Consider the following 17,994-nt stretch of genomic DNA (forward strand, 5'->3'; position numbering starts at 1 on the left):
CGGACGTGTCGAGACGGAGTTTGTCTCCAGATGGAGCTTGTCTCCGGACTTGTCTGGATGGAGCTTGTCTCCGGACTTCTCTGGATGGAGTTTGTCTCTGGACGTCCCTGGATGGAATATGTCTCTGGATGTGTCTGGGAATTGTTTGTCTCCAAACATTTCTGGGTGGTGTTTTTGTCCAGATGGGAGTTTGCTTCCGGATGCGTCCCGGCAGTGTTTGTCTCCAGATGTGCCTGGGCAGTTTTTAGGTCCGGATGGTGTTTGTCTTGGGCCATGTCCGGGCGTTGTTTGTCTGCAGATGTGTCCAGTCGTAGTTTGTCTCCCAACGTGTCCAGACGGAGTCTGTCTTCGGACATGTCCGGAGTTTGTCTTCCGACGTGTCTGGGCATTGTTTGTCTCCAGACAGTGTTTCTTTGTCTGTGGATGTGTCTAGGTGATGTTTATGCCCTGGCGTTGTTTGTCTCCGCACGTGCCCAGACGGAGTTTGTTTCCGGACAGTGTTTGTCTCCGGACAATGCCATGAACAAACTTTGGTACATCACAAGGAAATGAAGGTTGTGGTAAAGTCTCATCAAAATTGTGTGTGTGTAGTTTCGGAGAAGAAAGAAAATACATATTTTGGGGGGGCACCCCCATCCACCCCCTTAAACCATGATTTTTTTTAATGCCATGAACAAACTTTGGTACATCACAGGTGATGAAGGTTGTGGTCAAGTCTCATCAAAAGTGTGTGTATAGTTTCGGAGAAAAAAAAATACATATTTTGGGGGGCACCCCCATCCACCCCCTTAAACCACGATTTTTTTTAATGCCATGAACAAACTTTGGTACATCACAGGTGATGAAGGTTGTGGTCAAGTCTCATCAAAAGTGTATGTGTAGTTTCGGAGAAAAAAGAAAATAATATTTTGGGGGGCACCCCCGTCCACCCCCTTAAACCACTATTTTTATTAATGCCATGAACAAGCTTTGGTGCGTCACAGGTGATGAAGGTCGTGGTCAAGTCTCATCAAAATTGTGTGTGTAGTTTCGGAGAAAAAAGAAAATACATATTTTGGGGGGCACCCCCGTCCACCCCCTTAAAACACTATTTTTATTAATGCCATGAACAAACTTTGGTGCGTCACAAGTGATGAAGGCTGTGGTCAAGTCTCATCAAAATTGCCTGTGTAGTTTCGGAGAAGAAAGAAAATGCATATTTTGGAGGGCACCTCCGTCCTCCCCCTTAAACCACGATTTTTTTTTTAATGCCATGAACAAACTTTGGTGCATCACAGGTGATGAAGGTTGTGGTCAAGTCTCATCAAAAGTGTGTGTGTAGTTTCGGAGAAAAAAGAAAATAATATTTTGGGGGGCACCCCCGTCCACCCCCTTAAACCACTATTTTTATTAATGCCATGAACAAGCTTTGGTGCGTCACAGGTGATGAAGGTCGTGGTCAAGTCTCATCAAAATTGTGTGTGTAGTTTCGGAGAAAAAAGAAAATACATATTTTGGGGGGCACCCCCGTCCACCCCCTTAAAACACTATTTTTATTAATGCCATGAACAAACTTTGGTGCGTCACAAGTGATGAAGGCTGTGGTCAAGTCTCATCAAAATTGCCTGTGTAGTTTCGGAGAAGAAAGAAAATGCATATTTTGGAGGGCACCTCCGTCCTCCCCCTTAAACCACGATTTTTTTTTAATGCCATGAACAAACTTTGGTGCATCACAGGTGATGAAGGCTGTGGTCAAGTCTCATCAAAATTGTGTGTGTAGTTTCGGCGAAGAAAGAAAATACATATTTTGGGGGGCACCCCCGTCCACCCCCTTAAACCACGATTTTTTTTAATACCATGAACAAACTTTGGTGCATCACAGGTGATGAAGGCTGTGGTCAGGTCTCATCAAAAGTGTGTGTGTAGTTTCGGCGAAGAAAGAAAATACATATTTTGGGGGGCACCCCCGTCCACCCCCTTAAACCACGATTTTTTTTAATACCATGAACAAACTTTGGTGCATCACAAGTGATGAAGGTTGTGGTCAAGTCTCATCAAAATTGTGTGTGTAGTTTCGGAGAAGAAAGAAAATGCATATTTTGGGGGGCACCCCCGTCCACCCCCTTAAACCACGATTTTTTTTAATACCATGAACAAACTTTGGTGCGTCACAGGTGATGAAGGCTGTGGTCAAGTCTCATCAAAAGTGTGTGTGTAGTTTCGGCGAAGAAAGAAAATACATATTTTGGGGGGCACCCCCGTCCACCCCCTTAAACCACGATTTTTTTTAATACCATGAACAAACTTTGGTGCGTCACAGGTGATGAAGGCTGTGGTCAAGTCTCATCAAAATTGCCTGTGTAGTTTCGGAGAAGAAATAAAATATATATTTTGGGGGTCAAACCTGGGACCCAATTTGATTCCCGGTGGGTAGACCCCCTTAGACCCCCTCAGATCCCCTTAGATCCTGAGTTTTTTTCAATGTGTAAGCAAACTTGAGTTTCAACATCCCAAAAATCATTTTCGACAAGTTTGGTAGCCTGGTGTTGGATTTGCGGTTATGGTGGTAAGCTTCGGATACCAGGGTCCGGAGTTCAAGTCTCTTAACCGTTGAATTAACACCAGGTGGGGTTGACTCGGCCTGTCATCCTTCTGAGGTCGGCGCCATGAGTACCAGCGTACCGGTAGACCGGCAGCCAAGCTCCCATCGGCACGAACAGAACAGGCAAGTTTGGTTAAAATCCCAGGAGCAGTTTTGGGGAAGTTGTAAGCGTTTACGGACAGACGGCGCCGCCATCCCATCAGATCCCTGAATGGACGTTCCAAGACCAAGTGAGCGAAAGAGTAACAAACTGGCGTCGAAATTCTCCGCTTTAACTTTACGTCAACCATCACGTGGATGCGCGTCTCACTCCCACGTTCACAAAGGCACGCATCACGTCCACAAAATTACGTCACGCGTAAGTAAATGACGTCACGCGTAACTAAAGAACGTCACACGCCTTGTTGTGATGGCCCGTACTGTGAGTGACGTAAGGCATAAAGCTCGCACCTGATTGGCTGAGATGCGTACGAGAAAGACCAACCACAGAGGCCGATGTAACCGAGCCACACACTTAAAAGCAAGATGGCTCCTCATATAAATACACGCTCGAGGCTTCGCTTTTTTCCCGTGAAATTCATCATTTTCCCTCTTTTGGGGGTTTTATCCGCGGACGTGCTGCGTCCTGACGGTTGGATCGTTTACGGTTTCGTTTGAACGCGTCTTGCCGATGATCTGACACGGCCGTGCACGGTAATGAAGGGCCGTGCTTTGTGAAAGGTCCGTCCATTGAAGACTCGCCGGGACCTGTGGCCCGTCCCGTCGTTCCCAGTCGGTCCGCTCTCGGCTCGGTGTCCGCCCTGCCGCCGTCCGTCGTGAAGCCGGGTTCCGGTGTCGGCCTCATGGCGCTATCCAGGTGGGACGGACGAGTCGTGTGATTTGTACCGAATCGAGGACGCGGTTCGGGTTTTGTCTTTTGAACCAGTCGCGACGATAATCCGAACGATGATGCTCTGTTTTGGTGGTTAGTTATGGTAGTTTTGGTAGTTAGTTATGGTAGTTAGTTGTCGTTTTGTTTCCCGAACTCCGTTCACTCTCTGTCCTGATGGAGGAACGTGTCGCGAAGTCTCCTCTCGGACGAGACACGGTGTCCTGACGTCCCGACACGATACTTGGAGGATACGAGGGAGGACACCGCCAACACGAAATATGTCGTATGATGTTAATGTGGATTTGAACCTCACAAACCGAACCTGTTTAATAAAGCTGTAATTTACATGTTCCTCCTCGATTCCGGGCAATGGAGTAATTATTGGAAGAGAAGAGGGAAGACTACTTTTACCCTCTTAAGGTCAAGCCAGGTATGGGGGCATACCTGGAGCAGCGTGTCCCTGCGTCCACATTCCTCTGTCTTACCTCTTCATCCACATCCACATCCACATATGCTCTTCCTCTTCCTCTATCTTAATTACAAAGAGAGCAGTGGAGGAAACTTATCGAGGCTGAAATGGTACGATAATGGATGATGAGGCCTGAAAGATACGAGAGGATGATGGATGATGAGGCCTGAAAGGTAGGAAAGGATGATGGATGATGAGGCCTGAAAGGTACGAGAGGATGATGGATGATGAGGCCTGAAAGGTGAGAGGATGATGGATGAGGACGCCTGAAAGGTGCGAGGATGATGGATGGATGAGGCCTGAAAGGTACGAGAGGATGCTGGATGATGAGGCCTGAAACGTAGGAGAGGATGATGGATGATGAGGCCTGAAAGGTAGGAGAGGATGATGGATGATGAGGCCTGAAAGGTAAGAGAGCATGCTTGAGGATGATGGATGATGAGGCCTGAAAGGTAGGAGAGGATGATGAGTCCTGAAAGGTAGGAGAGGATGATGGATGATGAGGCCTGAAAGGTGAGAGGATGAGGACGCCTGAAAGGTGCGAGGATGATGGATGGATGAGGCCTGAAAGGTACGAGAGGATGCTGGATGATGAGGCCTGAAACGTAGGAGAGGATGATTGATGATGAGGCCTGAAAGGTAGGAGAGGATGATTGATGATGAGGCCTGAAAGGTAAGAGAGCATGCTTGAGGATGATGGATGATGAGGCCTGAAAGGTAGGAGAGGATGATGAGTCCTGAAAGGTAAGAGAGCATGCTGGATGATGAGGCCTGAAAGGTAGGAGAGGATGATTGATAATGAGGCCTGAAAGGTAAGAGAGCATGCTTGATGATGAGGCCTGAAAGGTACAAGAGGATGATGGATGATGGATGATGAGGCCTGAAACGTAGGAGAGATGATGGATGATGAGGCCTGAAAGGTAGGAGAGGATGATGAGTCCTGAAAGGTAAGAGAGCATGCTGGATGATGAGGCCTGAAAGGTAGGAAAGGATGATGGATGATGAGGCCTTGAAGGTAGGAGAGGATGATGGATGATGAGGCCTGAAAGGTAGGAGAGGATGCTGGATGATGAGGCCTGAAAGGTAGGAGAGGATGCTGGATGATGAGGCCTGAAAGGTAGAGGATGCTGGATGATGAGGCCTGAAAGGTAAGAGAGCATGCTGGATGATGAGGCCTGAAAGGTAAGAGAGCATGCTGGATGATGAGTCCTGCACGGCAGCGTGCTCGGTGAGGAGTCCTGCACGGCAGCGTGCTCGGTGAGGAGTCCTGCACGGCAGCGTGCTCGGTGAGGAGTCCTGCACGGCAGCGTGCTCGGTGAGGAGTCCTGCACGGCAGCGTGCTCGGTGAGGAGTCCTGCACGGCAGCGTGCTCGGTGAGGAGTCCTGCACGGCAGCGTGCTCGGTGAGGAGTCCTGCACGGCAGCGTGCTCGGTGAGGAGGCCTGCACGGCAGCGTGCTCGGTGAGGAGGCCTGCACGGCAGCGTGCTCGGTGAGGAGGCCTGCACGGCAGCGTGCTCGGTGAGGAGGCCTGCACGGCAGCGTGCTCGGTGAGGAGGCCTGCACGGCAGCGTGCTCGGTGAGGAGTCCTGCACGGCAGCGTGCTCGGTGAGGAGTCCTGCACGGCAGCGTGCTCGGTGAGGAGTCCTGCACGGCAGCGTGCTCGGTGAGGAGTCCTGCACGGCAGCGTGCTCGGTGAGGAGTCCTGCACGGCAGCGTGCTCGGTGAGGAGTCCTGCACGGCAGCGTGCTCGGTGAGGAGTCCTGCACGGCAGCGTGCTCGGTGAGGAGTCCTGCACGGCAGCGTGCTCGGTGAGGAGTCCTGCACGGCAGCGTGCTCGGTGAGGAGTCCTGCACGGCAGCGTGCTCGGTGAGGAGTCCTGCACGGCAGCGTGCTCGGTGAGGAGTCCTGCACGGCAGCGTGCTCGGTGAGGAGTCCTGCACGGCAGCGTGCTCGGTGAGGAGTCCTGCACGGCAGCGTGCTCGGTGAGGAGTCCTGCACGGCAGCGTGCTCGGTGAGGAGTCCTGCACGGCAGCGTGCTCGGTGAGGAGTCCTGCACGGCAGCGTGCTCGGTGAGGAGGCCTGCACGGCAGCGTGCTCGGTGAGGAGGCCTGCACGGCAGCGTGCTCGGTGAGGAGGCCTGCACGGCAGCGTGCTCGGTGAGGAGGCCTGCACGGCAGCATGCTGGAATTCCAATTAAGCTTTGTATATGCAATCTACATTGGGGGACACATGATATTTGTTACGGTTTTTGGATTTGACCCCTGACTCGTGCCCCAGGGTTTTGGGACTGATGGTCACAGGGGTCAAAACGGGGGAAAAAAGTTTAACTCGAAATAATCCAGTCCACACAAGTGCTGAAAAGTGTGGGGCCAATACACACCCCTGATGAACTCTAGTAACAACTGGAAACAAGTGGTGCCAAGCACAACAAATCCCACCCATTTAAGGCATAAAGTTATTTTGGGGATCAAATTTATATTTGAGACATCCTAAACCTGAATGTTGATTATAAGGAATATTTTAGTCTTAGTTTGAAGTCAATTGAACAATTTTTGACAAAGTTATGAGCGAAAAACGATTTTGACCTTTTCGTGACCTGACCTTGACCTTTGACCTAATTGGACCCAAAAGTTAATGGGGTTGTCCGAGGTTCATTACCCACCTGTGGATGCAATTTGACAGTGTTTGAGCCAGTCGTTTTCCCGTAAAGTTGTATTTTCGTAACCATGTTTTAGTTTTAATGGAAAATTTGTAATTTTGACCGATGACCATGACCCCCAAAACTTCAGACCCTACCGATCTTCACAAATATGCATTTTTCACGATAAGAATGGGAAGGATTATAAGTGACAAATAGAATAAGGTTCACTATAAGCTTAGTTTGAAGTAAATCAGATCATTTTTGATGAAGTTATGAGCGAAAAACGATTTTGATCTTTTCGTGACCTTGACCTTGACCTTTGATCCAATTGGACTCAAAAGTTAATGGGGTCGTCCAAGGTTCATTGCCCACCTGTGGATTGAATTTCATAGTGGTTGCTAAAGCCGTTTTGCCATAAAGTTGCTGACAGACAAACAAATAAAAATGGCCCATCGGGCCAGGACTTGACGAAATTCATAAGTGATCATGACTACCATGAAAAACCGTAGATAGCACTTACCATGTTAAATTAAAATACCTGTCACCTCCGTAATCCGTAACGGATGTGACCAATTTTTAATCCAGTCAAAGATACTCCCCTCCTACGTCAGTGTTTCAAATTTGAAAGGAATCCGTTAAGATTTGGCGGAGACATGAATTTTTGAAAATCGGCCCATACTAAAAGATACGGATTTTCGCGATTTTCAGGAATTTTTCCTGACCTTGACCTTTGACCTTGACATGCTAAAAGTTCTAGGGTTTTATTCTGGTGGCCAATAAGTCCATTGGTGAAGTTCCATGACATTCCGACTCGAAATGCGACCTTTAGAGCGAGACGTACACACACACACACACACACATACACAAACACACAAACACACAAACACACAAACACACAAACACACAAACACACAAACACACAAACTGAACCGACCAACATACTTGACAAAATCATAGATTTCATCAAGTAACAAACCGGCCGATTACAATATCCCGCTCCCTCCCTCCGGGGGGCGGGATAATAAGTCAGAGATGGTACAACCACATCTCACAGCACTCTCAGTACCAGAGTATAGTTCAGACATCAGATCGATCAGTTTTGGTGGCACCCCACGAAGACCAAGAATCCTCCACAGGGCATCCCGATTCACTGAATCGAACGCTTTACAGAGATCAACAAAGGCTGCAAGCAGCCCCTGCCCAAACTCTCATCTGCGTTCGGTGGGGCCCAGAAGAGCAAGGACATGGTCAATCGTTGACCTCTTTGGTGTGAAGCCTGATTGCTCTGGCCGCTGTAACTCAAGCAGATGGTGACGAACCCTATCAAGAATTATATGTCTGAGCAAAGACCTTGCCCGGCACTGAGAGCAGCATCACCCCTCAATAGTTGTTGCAGTCTTGCCGATCACCCTTCCCTTTCCAGAGATAGTGGGGCAGATAACAGCAATTTTTGAGAGGAATCGTGCAAATGATGATACAAGCATCAAATTTGGCATATTTGTTCTCCAGGGGATACCAATCAAATCTGCCTGATTGGCCATTTGAAAATCCAAATTTTGAAAAATTTGAAAAAAAAAAAAAGTCAAGATCACGAATCAATGTTGGATGTTGGCTGACATTGGTCAATGTTTCAGAAACGTCATCAAAGACGTTCCAAGTCTGCCATGCAGTTTTCTTCCCTTTACCGCGGAAGGCAGACACGACATCACATCCAGTGAATCTACCATTAAGCCTGGCCCTGCAACTCTGGTCAATGGTATCCAGTGTCCCTTAAGAGACAAAATTATTCTTCTATTCGCCTTCCGGTGAGTTCCAAGACATCTCCTGGCAACATCAAGGATAGTGGTCTTGAAGGCACTTCACAACTCTTCAAGATCCCCCAAAACACCCAGACCCCTAAATCTCCACTCGGTCTGTTCTGTTCACACACTCCTCAGCTACCCTCTCATCCTTGAGCATGCCAACATCCAACGTCGGCTGGGATGGTATCATTCTTCTGGATTTATGCTGCAACTTAAGAGTTGCTACAACAAGCCTGTGGTCAGTATTGAGAAATTGAGCACTCCGGTAGACCCTGCAGTTCTGGATCATCCTCCAGGGACCATCAACAAACACATGGTCAATCTTCTTTGCCACACCCCCAGCGTTGGAATACCATGTCCGGCAATGAGCCTGTGGGTGGTGAAACCATGAACCAGCCACCCTAAGTCTTTGACTTCTTGCAAAGTCAAGGAACTTGGTGCTCTTCAGGTTCACAGTTCCAGACCCATGGGGACCAACATATGTCTCATCACCATCCCTATCAGTTCCAGTCGATGCATTGAAATCCTCGAAGACTAGAAGAGTATCTTGCCTGGGGCACTGATCAACCACAGACTCGAGCGTGGCATAGAATGTGTCCTTCATGGTGAGATCACTCGCCTCAGTCGGAGCATAAACAGAGATCAGGGAAATGACACCGAAGGAGTGATGAATCCTTAGTCTCATAATGCACTCGTTGACTGGTGTTACCTCAATTATCATTGGAGTCTGCTTATTGGACACAACTACAGCAACTCCTTGGTCATGGTAACCATCAGGTGACCATGCCAATCGTAGGTGAAAGCACCCGCCATGATCTCGCCACAACCGGTGTCGGAACCTCAGAAAGTGCTGCAATACCGATGTCCAAATGCTTAAGCTCAGATAATAACAGACAGGTGATCATCCTTTCTTCGGGATAGGACATTCCAGGCACTCACCCGAAGGGACCGCCTCAGGTTAACCCAAGGAGACCGCCGTCTGGTGGACGACACCTCAGCACCACTGACACACACCACCACAATCTGACCCGAGAAGGTTACCCCGTGGTTTCCCTCCTGTCGTCAACGATTGAGGGTCCCGAAGGCTTTGCCCCAATCCCGTCATCCGGTGAGCTGCCCTGCGAAGGGAAGCTTCTCAGAGCAGTACCTCACTGGTACTCCCACGGAGTGGGTTTTCAGATTTAAAGAAAATGCTTTTAGTATGTTTTGCGGAATGAAGGATTTTTCGGTGGCGGAGTGCAAATCCTGCCACCAACCTCCTAGTAAGAAGTAACCCAACTGCAGGAGGACGTCCACAGACACAGTTGGGCACTAGATATGGATGGCCGTTGGCTCACAAGGAGCTCCTCCGCCCTTTGACAGGTTTTGTTTTTAATCCTGTTGGGTGTCCATATCCACACACCCTCCACACCAAGAAAACCTGGTGGGGGAGACGGTTTAGTCACCGACAACCCGACCATGGAAAAGGTTGGTATAGGTTTGCATGGTACCTGTAGCAAGTCGCACATCTAATCTCACCTGATCTGACATTGAGATATCCTGCGATATGTAGTTTTTGGTCTCATCTTTTAATCGTGAAGAAGCACTTTAAAAATTGGCATTGTTGGATCTGTTTCCAGATCTTCACCCAAATATCGGTTATTCGTCCTCGTCATTTTCCCAACCTGTCCACCAAGTTTCGTCCAAATCCAACCAAACTTTTGGAGATATCTTTCTCACAGACAGCGACAGACACAGGTGAAAACAACGTCTGTCCACTTTTGGTAGTGAAGGTAATTGATCTCACCTTGTTGGGTCACCTGAAGAATGTTTTCCTTTGCAAGTCTTATTAACCCACTGGTGAGACCTGATGTTCAATTAGCAGCAGTTAGTAATTTATTCAGGGTGATGACATTGACTCACTTTTCCTAAAACTTGTAGTGTGATATTTAATGTCCAACATCGTCGTGGATGGAACACCTGGCTTAAAGTCTATCTGAAGGAAGGCACATTTTGTGATGCAGCATCGTCTCAAATGCAAATGTACCTCTTTATGGTTGCCATGTATTTGAACCCAAACTGGACTGTTTAACAGTAAGTGTACCATCGAGTCTGACGATTATTTATTTTCTTGTATTATACCTGTGCATTGAGGTGAAGAATGCTTGGGGATCTGGGTTGCTCATTTTCAGAATGACCGATGTCCAGAATCGTGGTAACAGTATATATGGCAATCTGAGGCGACGTATCAAGTGGTGTTCTTCAATGGTAGCTAGCTATCTTAGGCTACCGTAATACTACTGTCCTGGTTGTATTTGCCTGAAATGGCAGTGCTTGGAAATAATCTCTAAGCTTAATATCTGACATCTCCAGGAGGATTTGGATGATAGTTGCAAGATGTTGGGCTTCTCAGATATAAACTGGAGAAATGGCCCAAAGTTTTATCCATGGGAAACATTAGAGCAAGCTGAATACATCGTGGCATCAACAGCTAATCAATTTCTTATATCGCAGTTTTAATTTAAAAGCAAGTACTCTGTTTTATATAACAAAAGGAAGAGAGATGGTAAGAGTAATAAAATGTATCTGTAAAAGGATGCTATTTTCTGAGGGATTGAAACGCAGTAATTGATGAGCAGGAAAAAACAATCATACTTGTTCCATTTGATCCTGAAAAATGCCAAAGTGTGACCCCAAACTTATGTTCAGTTTGGTTTATGTATTATGTAGTTGAATCCATAAAGATGGAACCTGCAACCGCTTATCCGATTGACCAAATTTTTACCGCAGGTATGACTACTCGTGTGGAATGTTTTAATGATTATGATGTCATAGGTCACGTGGTGTGGCTGCCATGTTGGAACAAAGGAAATACTTTGGACTGCTGCATCTCCAAAACCGCTCCATGGGAAAAAAAATAACCCTTGGCACATCGCAAACATAGCAAGTACGCCTCATGGGGAACGAGTGTGGTGGTGATTTTTTTTTTTTAATGTCATAATTGTATCCGTGGAACGCTTTATCCGATCAGTATGAAAATTTTTGGCCAAAGGCCAAAGTTGATGACATCATCGATCACGCAGTTTGACAGCCCTTTTTTAAAAATTGATTTCAACATAAAAACCTTCAAAAACCTCTTCAGAAACTGCTGAACGGTTCAAGGCGAAACTTTACAGGTATGATCGATTATAATTATCCATGAGAAACAAAAACTTCTCTACCGATGACGTCACAGGTCACGTGGTTTGGCAGCTATGATTTGTCTGAAGAATAAACATTTTAAAATCTTATTTTCCAGAACGGCTTGACAGATCGAGGGGAAACTTCACTCACAAGTTCCCCAATCCTTGGGAATACCAGGGTGTTCATGAATAATTACAAGGTCACATGGTCTGGCAGGCATCTTGGATTGAACAAAAAGTCTTTAAAAACATCTTTCTCTTGAACCGCTTCATCAATCGACGTGAAATGTCACAATTATGATCTAGTAGTCATGTGGAATACGTGTTTTAAATTTCAACCTCATCGGATGCATGGTCTGGCAGCCAGAATTATTTAATATTTTGAATCTGGGTTCAGGGATTTAAATCAAAATTGGTACAAGCATGTATAATGATGTAGTAATGTGGGCAGAAGCATATCTGACGACGTCGAAGAGTGCCCTTCTCGTTTTAATGTCCATTGTTTTGCTTTTTTGATAAACTTGATATGTAAACAGCTGGGGAAGGCTAGTCGAGTGTGGAACCCTCTGTATGCAGGCTGGAGAGGCTGTTCGTTCTGCTGGACACGGGCACCACACCCGTGACGAGGAAAGCTGCTGCCCAGCAGCTGGGGGAAGTGCAACGACTGCATCCACATGAATTGCACAATTTGCTCGCCAAGGTGGACTCTTGTTGTGGTGACCATAATGTAACTGTATATTTCGCGTCGCTGTTCCTGAAGATTTCACAAGGTGTCACTTGTTCGTTGCAACAGGTGCTGACATATTTACACAGCCAGAGCTGGGATACACGCATAGCAGCGGGACAGGCGATCGAGGCGATTGTGAAACATGTCTGCCAATGGAAACCTCCACCGAAGTCCAAATCAGGTTCCTGTTGTGATTTGGAGAGGGAATCTCATTATACATTTGCCATTGCTTGTACTTTTATTCCAAGCAAGTTGATATATGTAATGTCAACTTGGAATACAATACAGTTAGCGGTGATGTGCCTTTTTATGTATGAATTGGACCTAATGCAGAAGGTGCTGGTGTTCGAAGTAATGGGCCCCAAGTCATCAGTTATGAAACCATAAAAACATCACCTTGCTTTACAGCACATACGACGGATAACGTTGAGTTTTTGAAATGTTTTAAAATTGAAATAGGATCAAACATTGCAGTCAGAATGCAGATGTGACCTTGTGTGTTCTATTTTATGGTTCACAGGTGCTGTGTTTGGGTCCTTACCCCTCTGATCGATTCATCATGAATATCTACCTGTAGTATATATGAAATAATTTACACATGCATGTTGAATTCTCAGAATCTACTATATCATGTGAACTGTGGTGTGCGTTCGTGCGTTCATGTGTTTGGCCGTATCACGTTTCCGGCAGCCGCTTCCCGTGCTGCGTTTAAAAAGCTCCGCAAGCACGCAAAGCTCAACATTTAACCGGAACAAATGCGTGATGGCAAACGAGATGCATTTTAAACGTCTATACACAACATGGGATCACAGTTTGTTTATTATTAACTGCATTGAGATGCGGCCTGGGCTGACAGGATGGTTTCCTGATACGTACACTCACCTCCAAGCTGTCTCTCCTGGGCTTGTTTGTCATACCAGTGTTTCACAGGCAGGATGATTCATCAGTGTGTGCGTGCCGTTCCTCGGATGGATGTTAAGTTGGACGGCCCATCTATCGATGTTAGTTGGTGGGCGTTTAAGATCCCCACGGTGCCCTTTGCTAAGAGCCGTAGAGCTATCGTCGGCACCGTGGCCAAATTCCTGCCTGAACTACTGCTGAGAAGGCAATGGCAAACCACCCAGTATAACCCTTTCTCAAGAAGCTGCTTCGGCATTTGTCTGTCTGTCTTTCTGTCTCTCTGTCTCTCCACCAACGCGAGTACATCAATTACCCAGAAGGGAGCGTGGTAGAAAAGCTTTATGGACATCAATATGTAATATTGTTGCAGGGCCGGGTATCGGCGATGAGCACGACCCCTAGATGGAGCAGTAGAATTCGGCTCCACCGATCACCTGGAATTTATAGGTCGTCACCCCGGATAACTCCGGAGCCGACGGGTCCCTTATTGGTCCGAAGTTCGCCAATAGGTCGACCACGTGGGGTAGGGTCGATTGTCAATTTCAATTTACCTAAATACCCATGTCGTCCAAACTACCGGGGAATATTCATCCTCGACGGCGCTCGTATGGAACGAGCCGCGAGCGTGCTCAAACCGTGTGCGACCCGAGCGGACGGTCACCGAGCTTCCGTCGGTCCAAATGTCCCTTTACAGCGGCAACAACGGCCTGGCTAATTCTCCAACACTCATCACGCTAAGCCAATGGAAGGAAACAGCAACGAACTGATACATTGAACACATGGGTTTATTTATAATGGGGGCGGGGCGGGGGGGGCACGCAAGAAGCAGAGTTATCCGAATATAGAGATGCACGTATGTACAACAAGGCACTTAACAATTTATTACTTACTAGACTGGCGCCACAAACACACACACGCACACAAAAGAAAAGGTGGCCACAGCCTTTATTGAGGCCTCCAGCTCGGATGGAAAGGCGAGCTGAAGACCAGAGCCTGCCTCGGACCTGTCCACCTCGTGTGGTCTTCGAGCTGATTCGAACCGGGCACCAGCGAGAGGCTAGCCGAATCCAGACACCAGCTAGCCGCGATCACCCTCCTGAGCTCCGCTCGGCGCTCGTCCTGGCAACCAAACCTCTCCTCTGCACCCTTCGGAGAGACGGTGTGCACCCCTTGTGGTTCTGTTGGCGGCAGGATCTCCCAATCTCGAGCTCTCGTTCGCCGACAGACACGGCGCGCAACGCTTGAGGCTCTGGTGGGGGATGGTGTCTCTCAAGCTCGAGCTCTGCTCTTCTTGTTCGCTGACAGAGAAACGGCGCGCAACCCCTGCGGTTCTTGTGGGGGATGGTGTCTCTCAAGCTCTCTTGGTGGTCCGAATCGCACCCTTATTCACCCTGTCTCTGGGGGGGGGGGGGGTACGCCTCCGCCCTCCTCGCTTTCCCTCACTGGACGGTTTTGGCACGCAGAATCCCTCGTCGCCCTGTCATTGGCCAAAACGAGCGGCAAGTCCGTCGATTGGCCGGGGTAATGGTGACGTCACGCAGAACCCTTTCTCCCTGTCGCGGGATCTGATTGGCTGAGCGGCCGTCATCCCACCCGTAGCACGCTGATTGGTCGAAGGCCGCCGTGAGGCTCCTCCTTGAACTCCGCCCACCAAACAGGCAGAGGAATATTATTCTGCATGGGCTCCGCCCACCAAACAGCCAGAGGAACTGTATTCTACGTGAGCTCAGCCCACGTATGTGCTGACACACGTCGGACATGGTGTCGGCCAGAGCGAGGTGAAGGTGATGCTGGCATTGTCGTAGTTATGAGGGGTGTAAAAATGAAAGAAAACCCTGACTATCAAAGTAACTCACAGCGCATGTACATTTATTCACCTCTTAGACTAGGGAAAGGGAGCTATCTATCCACATTCACTTATCAAAATAACAGCTATAGGACCTGAATGTTGTGTGCTCATGGCTTCCAGATTCGCAACAATATGTCCCATCTATTGTTTAACAGGTGAAACCAACGTATGACACGAAATGGACGGATATTTAATTAGCCACTTATAAATCCCCACTGTCTACCTTTCACACACCAATACTATTTAAAAGCATCCCTGAACAATGATTTTAAAAGAACCACTCAATGCTTTTAAAGCTCCCCAAAGTTACATGCACATAATAGGTTTCAATGCGGTTTTGAATTAACTCGTGACTTCCAAGTTAGTAACTTATCTCATGTACCCAGTTCTTGATAAAACTCCAGCAGCATATGAATTGATGTCAAATTTGGTTGTGGACATGTTTTGAAGCAACCTAGTGGACTAAAGGCGAGTCGTGGACTTTGATCCTCCGAGACACAACTTGAGTGCGCACATGTTAAAGTCTGACCGGCCGGTCACGTTGCAAGTCCCCAGAGGGTGATCTTGGTATCACTGAAGAAAGCAGATGGAACCGAGTCCACTATTCACCTTTAAAGACAACACTGCAGATCGACAGTGCTGAAGAGCGAGAAGGGGAACACAGGCCCTTTGCCTTTTCAACATGACCAGAAAGGAAATGCCTGCTTGGATGTTGTCTCCAAGACACCAGCAAGGGCAATAAGCTCATTGAGAACCCAACATGCCAGCAGATAAGATCGATCAGCATCCGCAGAGGTGCAGCTGGTTCTTGAGTCAGGGGTTTGGAGTTGCAGCACCAGTTGTGGTTAGCGTGCAACACTTGGTACCCCCTTCACTGTTTGAGCCTGGTTCTAAAAATGAAATTCAGCTGGGACGTGTCGCGCACCCAACTGTTGCTTCTCAATTGCGTCCTCCTAAATTGCATGGCTCTTTGCCTGTCTTTTTATTGTGTCTCACACAAGGTCACTTGGAGGCCTGGCATTAAGGTGTCTGCATGCCTCGTCTCTGTAAATCACGTGTTCAAGATAATAACTCTCCCCCCCACCCCCGAAGTCTGTCCTCTTTCTTGGGGGAGTATAGTTGTCACGATGACTCAGACACATGAGCCGAAACACAGCTTTGTATCGAGTTATTTGTCCAGCCACTTGGATATAACCCCCCCACGTACTTTCTTTTTTAGCACTAACCTTGACATTCCATTACTTCTACACTCTTTAGTGCCCAGCCTGGCAGCTTACAGCTGCACAAGTGCCTTTTACCACAGTAACCCGACACTTATTTAATTTCAGTTACCTCACCACATTTCAAACTTGACAACATTTCCCATTATGCGGTATATATTATTGATCTTTAACTATATATATATATATATCGAAACATGGGGAGTGTGATGAGCACTCTCCCGATCTCCATTGGACAAAGTCCGTCACCAAAGCATCACCCTCAGCCCGGCGACTCTGTCAAACAGACAAAGATTACATGATCAACATCAGTTAAATATCACGCCGAGCATCCTATCCGGATTTCGGGCTTGTTGCCCTCATCAGGGCGGCATACTGATAAATATGTAACCAATGATGACCACGTTCATCGTTTAAATATCAGACGCACTTCCTGAGTTATGGTGAGCATCTCACAATGTAAAAACCGCATAATCTGCAAAGAACAACCGTCCGTCCATCCGGAAATCCGATGCAAAGGTCTCACCAGACTAACCAATATACTTACGAATCTTCGATTTAGCAAGTAACAAACAAACAGACCAGTGTGAAAATATAACCTTCGTTCACCTTCAGTGGCAGAGGTAATAATACTGATGTCAAATCTTATTTTGCCCTCTTTTCAAACCAAGAGTGCAACACAGCCTTTTGTTGTTGTTGTTTCGTATTCAGCCTGTGACTGCTGGTTGCATCATTATCTGGAAGCGCGGCTGTGCCGCGAATGCAGTGCCCCTGTTGCCAGTAAGGTGATGCTCATTTTGCCGACCTTTGAGGGATGACAGGCTGATTCAACCCACGAGGATTTATTTAACGGCATGACGGGGGCTCAAACTCAAGACCCTCGGATTTTAAGCCAGCCACTTTAACCATTAAGCCAACACCAGGCTTATTAACCTTTTTTTAAGTCCATTTAAACTGATGAATTAACTTCACCTTTTCCGTCACTGGGGGTGAATACTTTTCTTCGTGAGATATATAATCTGAATCCGTATAATGAGAAAGTAAGTTGCCCTAATGGTGACTCCGTCGCCTTCTCCCTCCTGTCACGTTCCTCTTCCGTGAGCCTCACCTATTGCCTGTTTCTTCTGTGAGCCATACGTGAGGAAGTTAGTGCAGAAGAGATGCTGTGAGGAGATGGAGTAAACTCTCTTGTCGAACACATATCGTAAGATGTTTATTTTATTCATTAGTTTCTTCCTGCAGTGTGCACACCCTGTGTTCATTTGTTTGTGCGGTTGTGTGCAGAGAGCCTTTCAGTGACCCCTGCTTCAGAGAGGGACTATGAGGATCATTTGAGATTCAGCAGGTTTGACATCTTTCAGTTGCTACAACGTGGAACTTCTCTCGTGGGCTCGACTGGCTCCGAGTTTGATGTCAGTGAAGACAAAGGTGAGTGTGCAGCTCCATGCAGTTAATGAAAAGATAATGTATGGTTCTCAACATAAAAAACTCCATATATGTTCATGCCGTCAACTAAAATTTGGTTATGATTAAGAGCACATACACCATCCGACAGCAACTGCACCATGGAGGTTATTGTGGATGAACTGAAGCTACAAATGATGGCTTATGAGCGTGAATATGAAGGGGACGAGTCGTGGTTTACTTTTGCATCTGCAGGAAAAATCTGGGATTGTTGAAGAAGCTTGGAAGCACCATTTGTAAATGAAATTTACAAATGTACTGAATATGACTGTTAGTCCAATGGTGAGAGGTGAAATGGGGGGACACAGC

General features: G+C 47.3%; 1 protein-coding gene across 1 annotated transcript in view; it reads left to right on the forward strand.

The window, feature by feature from the left end:
• Window positions 1-3,094: 3,094 nt before the first annotated feature.
• The window catches only part of BTAF1 (B-TFIID TATA-box binding protein associated factor 1), a 242,387-nt gene continuing 227,487 nt past the window's right edge, over window positions 3,095-17,994 (forward strand). Inside the window, exons 1-4 of the mRNA XM_085849152.1 lie at window positions 3,095-3,437; window positions 12,102-12,225; window positions 12,319-12,433; window positions 17,506-17,649. Of these exons, the coding sequence (XP_085705278.1) occupies window positions 3,424-3,437; window positions 12,102-12,225; window positions 12,319-12,433; window positions 17,506-17,649 (397 nt within the window). The 5' untranslated portion in view covers window positions 3,095-3,423. The remainder of the gene's footprint in view (window positions 3,438-12,101; window positions 12,226-12,318; window positions 12,434-17,505; window positions 17,650-17,994) is intronic.

Source organism: Eptatretus burgeri, chromosome 12 (genome assembly GCF_056783735.1).
Source record: "Eptatretus burgeri isolate ZD-2024b chromosome 12, Ebu_testis_v1, whole genome shotgun sequence".
NCBI lineage: Eukaryota > Metazoa > Chordata > Myxini > Myxiniformes > Myxinidae > Eptatretus > Eptatretus burgeri.